The sequence below is a fragment of the Ambystoma mexicanum genome, chromosome 11 (genome assembly GCF_040938575.1).
Source record: "Ambystoma mexicanum isolate Mex_15411 chromosome 11, UKY_AmexF1_1, whole genome shotgun sequence".
NCBI lineage: Eukaryota > Metazoa > Chordata > Amphibia > Caudata > Ambystomatidae > Ambystoma > Ambystoma mexicanum.
This window is the reverse complement of record NC_090934.1, coordinates 81,776,403-81,785,893: the sequence shown is the minus strand read 5'-3', so window position 1 is coordinate 81,785,893 and position 9,491 is coordinate 81,776,403. Positions and strand designations below refer to the sequence as shown.

The window sequence follows — 9,491 nt, the reverse complement described above, 5'->3', positions numbered from 1 at the left end:
CGTGGCACTGTAAGCAGGAGTGATGGCACTGTATGCGGTAGTGATGGCACTGTAAGCAGTAGTGATGGTACTGTAAGCGGTAGTGATGACACTGTAAGTGGGAGTGATTACCGTTTAAGCGAAAGTGATGGCACTGTAAGTGGTAGTGATGGCACTGTAAGCAGGAGTGATGGCACTGTACGTGGCACTGTAAGCAGGAGTGATGGCACTGTATGCGGTAGTGATGGCACTGTAAGCAGTAGTGATGGTACTGTAAGCGAAAGTGATGGCACTGTAGGTGGGAGTGATGGCACTGTAAGTGGCACTGTAAGCATGAGTCATGGCACTGTAAGCAGGAGTGATGACACTGTAAGCGGTAGTGATGTCCCTTTAAGCAGTAGTGATGACACAGTAAGTGGTAGTGATGGCACTGTAAGCGGGAGTGATGGCACTGTAAGTGGCACTGTAAGCGGGAGTGATGCCACTGTAGGCGGTAGTGATGACACTGTAAGCAGTAGTGATGTCACTGTAAGCGGTAGTGATGGTACTGTAAGCGGTAGTGATGAAACTGTAAGAGGTACTGGTGACACTAAGTGGTAGTAATGGCACTGTAAGCAGGAGTGATGACACTGTAAGCGAACGTGATGAAACTGTAAGCGTAGTGATGGCACTGTAAATGTTGTGATGGCAATGTAAGCGGTAGTAATGGGACGGTACGCGTAGTGAAGGCACTGTAAATGTTGTGATGGCACTGTAAGCGGTAGTTATGAGACTGTAAGCAGTGGTGATGGCACTGTAAGTGGTAGTGATGACACTGTGAGTGGTAGTGATGGTACTGTAAGCGGTAGTGATGAAACTGTAAGCAGTAGTAATTACACTGTAAGTGGTAGTGATGACACTGTAAGCGGTAGTGATGACACTGTCAGCAGTAGTGATGGTACTGCAAGCGGTAGTGATGGTACTGTAAGCGGGAGTGATTGCACTTTAAGCGAAAGTGATGGCACTGTAAGTGGGAGTGATGGCACTGTAAGTGGTAGTGATAGCACTGTAAGCGGGAGTGATGGCACTGTAAGCGGTAGTGATGACACTGTAAGCGGTAGTGATGGTACTGTAAGCGGTAGTGATGAAACTGTAAGCAGTAGTGATTACACTGTAAGTGGTAGTGATGACACTGTAAGCGGTAGTGATGGTACTGTAAGCAGTAGTGATGACACTGTAAGTGGTAGTGATGACACTGTAAGATGTAGTGATGGTACTGTAAGCGGTAGTGATGACACTGTAAGTGGTAGTGATGACACTGTAAGCGGTAGTGATGGTACTGTAAGCAGTAGGGATGTCACTGTAAGCAGTAGTGATGACACTGTAAGCGGTAGTGATGGTACTGTAAGCGGTAGTGATAACACTGTAAGTGGTAGTGATGACACTGTAAGCGGTAGTGATGGTACTGTAAGCAGTAGTGATGACACTGTAAGTGGTAGTGATGACACTGTAAGTGGCACTGTAAGCAGGAGTCATGGCACTGTAAGCAGGAGTGATCACACTGTAAGCGGGAGTGATGTCCCTTTAAGCAGTAGTAATGACACTGTAAGCGGTAGTGATGGTACTGTAAGCGTTAGTGATGACACTGTAAGGGGGTGTGATTGCACTTTAAGCAAAAGTGATGGCACTGTAGGTGGGAGTGATGGCACTGTAAGTGGTAGTGATGGCACTGTAATCAAGAGTGATGGCACTGTACGTGGCACTGTAAGCAGGAGTGATGGCACTGTATGCGGTAGTGATGGCACTGTAAGCAGTAGTGATGGTACTGTAAGCGGTAGTGATGACACTGTAAGTGGGAGTGATTACCGTTTAAGCGAAAGTGAGGGCACTGTAGGTGGGAGTGATGGCACTGTAAGTGGAACTGTAAGCATGAGTCATGGCACTGTAAGCAGGAGTGATGACACTGTAAGCGGTAGTGATGTCCCTTTAAGCAGTAGTGATGACACAGTAAGTGGTAGTGATGGCACTGTAAGCGGGAGTGATGGCACTGTAAGTGGCACTGTAAGCGGGAGTGATGGCACTGTAGGCGGTAGTGATGACACTGTAAGCAGTAGTGATGTCACTGTAAGCGGTAGTGATGGTACTGTAAGCGGTAGTGATGAAACTGTAAGAGGTACTGGTGACACTAAGTGGTAGTAATGGCACTGTAAGCAGGAGTGATGACACTGTAAGCGAACGTGATGAAACTGTAAGCATAGTGATGGCACTGTAAATGTTGTGATGGCAATGTAAGCGGTAGTAATGGGACGGTACGCGTAGTGAAGGCACTGTAAATGTTGTGATGGCACTGTAAGCGGTAGTTATGAGACTGTAAGCAGTGGTGATGGCACTGTAAGTGGTAGTGATGACACTGTGAGTGGTAGTGATGGTACTGTAAGCGGTAGTGATGAAACTGTAAGCAGTAGTGATTACACTGTAAGTGGTAGTGATGACACTGTAAGCGGTAGTGATGACACTGTCAGCAGTAGTGATGGTACTGCAAGCGGTAGTGATGGTACTGTAAGCGGGAGTGATTGCACTTTAAGAGAAAGTGATGGCACTGTAAGTGGGAGTGATGGCACTGTACTGGTAGTGATAGCACTGTAAGCGGGAGTGATGGCACTGTAAGGGGTAGTGATGACACTGTAAGCGGTAGTGATGGTACTGTAAGCGGTAGTGATGAAACTGTAAGCAGTAGTGATTACATTGTAAGTGGTAGTGATGACACTGTAAGCGGTAGTGATGGTACTGTAAGCAGTAGTGATGACACTGTAAGTGGTAGTGATGACACTGTAAGATGTAGTGATGGTACTGTAAGCGGTAGTGATGACACTGTAAGTGGTAGTGATGACACTGTAAGCGGTAGTGATGGTACTGTAAGCAGTAGGGATGTCACTGTAAGCAGTAGTGATGACACTGTAAGCGGTAGTGATGGTACTGTAAGCGGTAGTGATAACACTGTAAGTGGTAGTGATGACACTGTAAGCGGTAGTGATGGTACTGTAAGCAGTAGTGATGACACTGTAAGTGGTAGTGATGACACTGTAAGTGGCACTGTAAGCAGGAGTCATGGCACTGTAAGCAGGAGTGATGACACTGTAAGCGGGAGTGATGTCCCTTTAAGCAGTAGTGATGACACTGTAAGTGGTAGTGATGGCACTGTAAGCAGGAGTGATGGCACTGTAAGTGGCACTGTAAGTGGGAGTTATGGCACTGTAGGCCGTAGTGATGTCACTGTAAGCAGTAGTGATGTCAATGTAAGCGGTAGTGATGGTACTGTAAGCGGTAGTGATGAAACTGTAAGCAGGAGTGATGACACTGTAAGCGAAAGTGATGAAACTGTAAGTGGTAGTGATGGCACTGTAAGCGAGAATGATGGTACTGTAACCGGTATTGATGGCACTGTAAGCAGGAGTAATGACACTGTAAGTGGTAGTGATGGCACTGTAAGTGGTAGTGATGGTACTGTACATGGTAGTGATGGCACTGTAAGCGGGAGTGATGGCACTGTAAGTGGCACTGTAAGTGGGAGTTATGGCACTGTAGGCCGTAGTGATGTCACTGTAAGCAGTAGTGATGTCAATGTAAGCGGTAGTGATGGTACTGTAAGCGGTAGTGATGAAACTGTAAGCAGGAGTGATGACACTGTAAGCAGGAGTGATATCCCTTTATGCAGTAGTGATGACACTGTAAGTGGTAGTGATGGCACTGTAAGCAGTAGTGATGGTACTGTAAGCAGTAGTGATGGTACTGTAAGCGGTAGTGATGACACTGTAAGCAAAAGTGATGAAACTGTAAGCATAGTGATGGCACTGTAAATGTTGTGATGGCAATGTAAACGGTAGTAATGGGACTGTAAGCGTAGTGATGGCACTGTAAATGTTGTGATGGCACTGTAAGCGGTAGTTATGAGACTGTAAGCAGTGGTGATGGCACTGTAAGCGGTAGTGATGACACTGTAAGTGGTAGTGATGGCACTGTAAGCAGTAGTGATGAAACTGTAAGCTTTAGTGATGGCACTGTGAGCGGTAGTGATGGCACTGTGAGTGGGAGCGATGGCACTGCGAGCGGGAGTGATGGCAATGTGAGCGGTAGTGATGGGACTGTGTGTGGGAGAGATGAAACTGTAAGCGGTACTGATGACACTAAGAGGTAGTGATGCAGTAGTGATTTAACTGTAAGCAGTAGTGATGACACTTTAAGCTGTAGTGTTGAAACTGTAAGCGGTAGTGATGAGACTGTAGTCATGAGAGATGACACTGTAGACGGGATGACACAGTAAGTGGTAGTGATGGCACTGTAAGCGGGAGTGATGGCACTGTAAGTGGCACTGTAAGCGGGAGTGATGCCACTGTAGGCGGTAGTGATGACACTGTAAGCAGTAGTGATGTCACTGTAAGCGGTAGTGATGGTACTGTAAGCGGTAGTGATGAAACTGTAAGAGGTACTGGTGACACTAAGTGGTAGTAATGGCACTGTAAGCAGGAGTGATGACACTGTAAGCGAACGTGATGAAACTGTAAGCGTAGTGATGGCACTGTAAATGTTGTGATGGCAATGTAAGCGGTAGTAATGGGACGGTACGCGTAGTGAAGGCACTGTAAATGTTGTGATGGCACTGTAAGCGGTAGTTATGAGACTGTAAGCAGTGGTGATGGCACTGTAAGTGGTAGTGATGACACTGTGAGTGGTAGTGATGGTACTGTAAGCGGTAGTGATGAAACTGTAAGCAGTAGTAATTACACTGTAAGTGGTAGTGATGACACTGTAAGCGGTAGTGATGACACTGTCAGCAGTAGTGATGGTACTGCAAGCGGTAGTGATGGTACTGTAAGCGGGAGTGATTGCACTTTAAGCGAAAGTGATGGCACTGTAAGTGGGAGTGATGGCACTGTAAGTGGTAGTGATAGCACTGTAAGCGGGAGTGATGGCACTGTAAGCGGTAGTGATGACACTGTAAGCGGTAGTGATGGTACTGTAAGCGGTAGTGATGAAACTGTAAGCAGTAGTGATTACACTGTAAGTGGTAGTGATGACACTGTAAGCGGTAGTGATGGTACTGTAAGCAGTAGTGATGACACTGTAAGTGGTAGTGATGACACTGTAAGATGTAGTGATGGTACTGTAAGCGGTAGTGATGACACTGTAAGTGGTAGTGATGACACTGTAAGCGGTAGTGATGGTACTGTAAGCAGTAGGGATGTCACTGTAAGCAGTAGTGATGACACTGTAAGCGGTAGTGATGGTACTGTAAGCGGTAGTGATAACACTGTAAGTGGTAGTGATGACACTGTAAGCGGTAGTGATGGTACTGTAAGCAGTAGTGATGACACTGTAAGTGGTAGTGATGACACTGTAAGTGGCACTGTAAGCAGGAGTCATGGCACTGTAAGCAGGAGTGATCACACTGTAAGCGGGAGTGATGTCCCTTTAAGCAGTAGTAATGACACTGTAAGCGGTAGTGATGGTACTGTAAGCGTTAGTGATGACACTGTAAGGGGGTGTGATTGCACTTTAAGCAAAAGTGATGGCACTGTAGGTGGGAGTGATGGCACTGTAAGTGGTAGTGATGGCACTGTAATCAAGAGTGATGGCACTGTACGTGGCACTGTAAGCAGGAGTGATGGCACTGTATGCGGTAGTGATGGCACTGTAAGCAGTAGTGATGGTACTGTAAGCGGTAGTGATGACACTGTAAGTGGGAGTGATTACCGTTTAAGCGAAAGTGAGGGCACTGTAGGTGGGAGTGATGGCACTGTAAGTGGAACTGTAAGCATGAGTCATGGCACTGTAAGCAGGAGTGATGACACTGTAAGCGGTAGTGATGTCCCTTTAAGCAGTAGTGATGACACAGTAAGTGGTAGTGATGGCACTGTAAGCGGGAGTGATGGCACTGTAAGTGGCACTGTAAGCGGGAGTGATGGCACTGTAGGCGGTAGTGATGACACTGTAAGCAGTAGTGATGTCACTGTAAGCGGTAGTGATGGTACTGTAAGCGGTAGTGATGAAACTGTAAGAGGTACTGGTGACACTAAGTGGTAGTAATGGCACTGTAAGCAGGAGTGATGACACTGTAAGCGAACGTGATGAAACTGTAAGCATAGTGATGGCACTGTAAATGTTGTGATGGCAATGTAAGCGGTAGTAATGGGACGGTACGCGTAGTGAAGGCACTGTAAATGTTGTGATGGCACTGTAAGCGGTAGTTATGAGACTGTAAGCAGTGGTGATGGCACTGTAAGTGGTAGTGATGACACTGTGAGTGGTAGTGATGGTACTGTAAGCGGTAGTGATGAAACTGTAAGCAGTAGTGATTACACTGTAAGTGGTAGTGATGACACTGTAAGCGGTAGTGATGACACTGTCAGCAGTAGTGATGGTACTGCAAGCGGTAGTGATGGTACTGTAAGCGGGAGTGATTGCACTTTAAGAGAAAGTGATGGCACTGTAAGTGGGAGTGATGGCACTGTACTGGTAGTGATAGCACTGTAAGCGGGAGTGATGGCACTGTAAGGGGTAGTGATGACACTGTAAGCGGTAGTGATGGTACTGTAAGCGGTAGTGATGAAACTGTAAGCAGTAGTGATTACATTGTAAGTGGTAGTGATGACACTGTAAGCGGTAGTGATGGTACTGTAAGCAGTAGTGATGACACTGTAAGTGGTAGTGATGACACTGTAAGATGTAGTGATGGTACTGTAAGCGGTAGTGATGACACTGTAAGTGGTAGTGATGACACTGTAAGCGGTAGTGATGGTACTGTAAGCAGTAGGGATGTCACTGTAAGCAGTAGTGATGACACTGTAAGCGGTAGTGATGGTACTGTAAGCGGTAGTGATAACACTGTAAGTGGTAGTGATGACACTGTAAGCGGTAGTGATGGTACTGTAAGCAGTAGTGATGACACTGTAAGTGGTAGTGATGACACTGTAAGTGGCACTGTAAGCAGGAGTCATGGCACTGTAAGCAGGAGTGATGACACTGTAAGCGGGAGTGATGTCCCTTTAAGCAGTAGTGATGACACTGTAAGTGGTAGTGATGGCACTGTAAGCAGGAGTGATGGCACTGTAAGTGGCACTGTAAGTGGGAGTTATGGCACTGTAGGCCGTAGTGATGTCACTGTAAGCAGTAGTGATGTCAATGTAAGCGGTAGTGATGGTACTGTAAGCGGTAGTGATGAAACTGTAAGCAGGAGTGATGACACTGTAAGCGAAAGTGATGAAACTGTAAGTGGTAGTGATGGCACTGTAAGCGAGAATGATGGTACTGTAACCGGTATTGATGGCACTGTAAGCAGGAGTAATGACACTGTAAGTGGTAGTGATGGCACTGTAAGTGGTAGTGATGGTACTGTACATGGTAGTGATGGCACTGTAAGCGGGAGTGATGGCACTGTAAGTGGCACTGTAAGTGGGAGTTATGGCACTGTAGGCCGTAGTGATGTCACTGTAAGCAGTAGTGATGTCAATGTAAGCGGTAGTGATGGTACTGTAAGCGGTAGTGATGAAACTGTAAGCAGGAGTGATGACACTGTAAGCAGGAGTGATATCCCTTTATGCAGTAGTGATGACACTGTAAGTGGTAGTGATGGCACTGTAAGCAGTAGTGATGGTACTGTAAGCAGTAGTGATGGTACTGTAAGCGGTAGTGATGACACTGTAAGCAAAAGTGATGAAACTGTAAGCATAGTGATGGCACTGTAAATGTTGTGATGGCAATGTAAACGGTAGTAATGGGACTGTAAGCGTAGTGATGGCACTGTAAATGTTGTGATGGCACTGTAAGCGGTAGTTATGAGACTGTAAGCAGTGGTGATGGCACTGTAAGCGGTAGTGATGACACTGTAAGTGGTAGTGATGGCACTGTAAGCAGTAGTGATGAAACTGTAAGCTTTAGTGATGGCACTGTGAGCGGTAGTGATGGCACTGTGAGTGGGAGCGATGGCACTGCGAGCGGGAGTGATGGCAATGTGAGCGGTAGTGATGGGACTGTGTGTGGGAGAGATGAAACTGTAAGCGGTACTGATGACACTAAGAGGTAGTGATGCAGTAGTGATTTAACTGTAAGCAGTAGTGATGACACTTTAAGCTGTAGTGTTGAAACTGTAAGCGGTAGTGATGAGACTGTAGTCATGAGAGATGACACTGTAGACGGGATGGCACTGTAGGCGGGAGTGATGGCACTGTAGGAAGGAGTAATGATACTGTAGGCAGTAGAGATGACACTGTAAGAAGGAGTGATGACACTGTAAACGGTAGTGATGGCACTGTAGGCGGGAGTGATGGCACTGTAAGCCAGAGTGACGAAACTGTAAGTGTAGTGATGGCACTGTAAGCAGTAGTGATGGCACTGTAAGCGGTAGTGATGAAGAAACTGTAAGCGGTACTGATGGCACTCTAAGTGGTAGTGATGACACTGTAGCTGGGAGTGATGACACTGTAAGCAGGAGTAATGGCACTGTAGGCGGGAGTGATGGCCCTGTAAGCAGTAGTGATGGCCCTGTAAACAGTAGCGATGAGACTGTAAGCGGTAGTGATGAAACTGTAAGCGTAGTGATGGCACTGTAAGCGGTAGTTATGGCATTGTACGCAGTAGTGATAAAACTGTAACCGGTATTGATGGCACTGTAAGCAGGAGTAATGACACTGTAAGTGGTAGTGATGGCACTGTAAGTGGTAGTGATGGCACTGTAAGTGGTAGTGATGGTACTGTAAGTGGTAGTGATGGCACTGTAAGCGTGAATGATGGTACTGTAAGCAGGAGTGATGACACTGTAAGAAGGAGTGATGACACTGTAAGAAGGAGTGATGGCACTGTAAGTGGTAGTGATGGGACTGTAAGCGGGAGTGATGGAATTGTATGCGGGAGTGATGGCACTGGAAGCAGGAGTGATGACACTGTAAGCAGTAGTGATGACAATGTGAGAAGGAGTGATGAGACTGTAAGCGAAAGTGATGAAACTGTAAGCAGTAGAGATTAGACTGTAAGCGGCAGTGATGGCACTGTAGTCGGAAGTGATGAAACTGTAAGGGGTAGTGATGGCCTGTAAGCGGAAGTGACAAAACTGTAAGCAGGAGTGATGGCACTGTATGCGGTAGTGATGGTACTGTAAGCAGTAGTGATGGTACTGTAAGCGGTAGTGATGACACTGTAAGCGGGAGTGATTGCACTTTAAGCGAAAGTGATGGCACTGTAGGTGGGAGTGATGGCACTGTATGTGGTAGTGATGGCACTGTAAGCGGCAGTGATGGCACTGCAAGTGGTGGCACTGTAAGCAGGAGTGATGACACTGTAAGTGGGAGTGGTGTCCCTTTAAGCAGTAGTGATGACACTGTAAGTGGTAGTGATGGCACTGTAAGCGGGAGTGATGGCACTTTAAGTGGCACTGTAAGCGGGAGTGATGGCACTGTAGGCGGTAGTGATGACACTGTAAGCAGTAGGGATGTCACGGTAAGCAGTAGTTATAGTACTGTGTAGTGATGGTACTGTAAGCG

At 46.7% G+C, this 9,491-nt stretch overlaps 1 protein-coding gene across 1 annotated transcript; it reads left to right on the top strand.

The window, feature by feature from the left end:
* Positions 1-312: 312 nt before the first annotated feature.
* LOC138504925 (autotransporter adhesin BpaC-like) lies at positions 313-8,977 on the top strand. Its single transcript, XM_069625324.1, has 4 exons — positions 313-575; positions 3,062-3,811; positions 6,947-7,696; positions 8,632-8,977. The coding sequence occupies exons 1-4, from the start codon at positions 313-315 to the stop codon at positions 8,975-8,977; spliced, it is 2,109 nt and encodes a 702-aa protein (XP_069481425.1).
* The last annotated feature ends 514 nt before the right edge of the window (positions 8,978-9,491 follow it).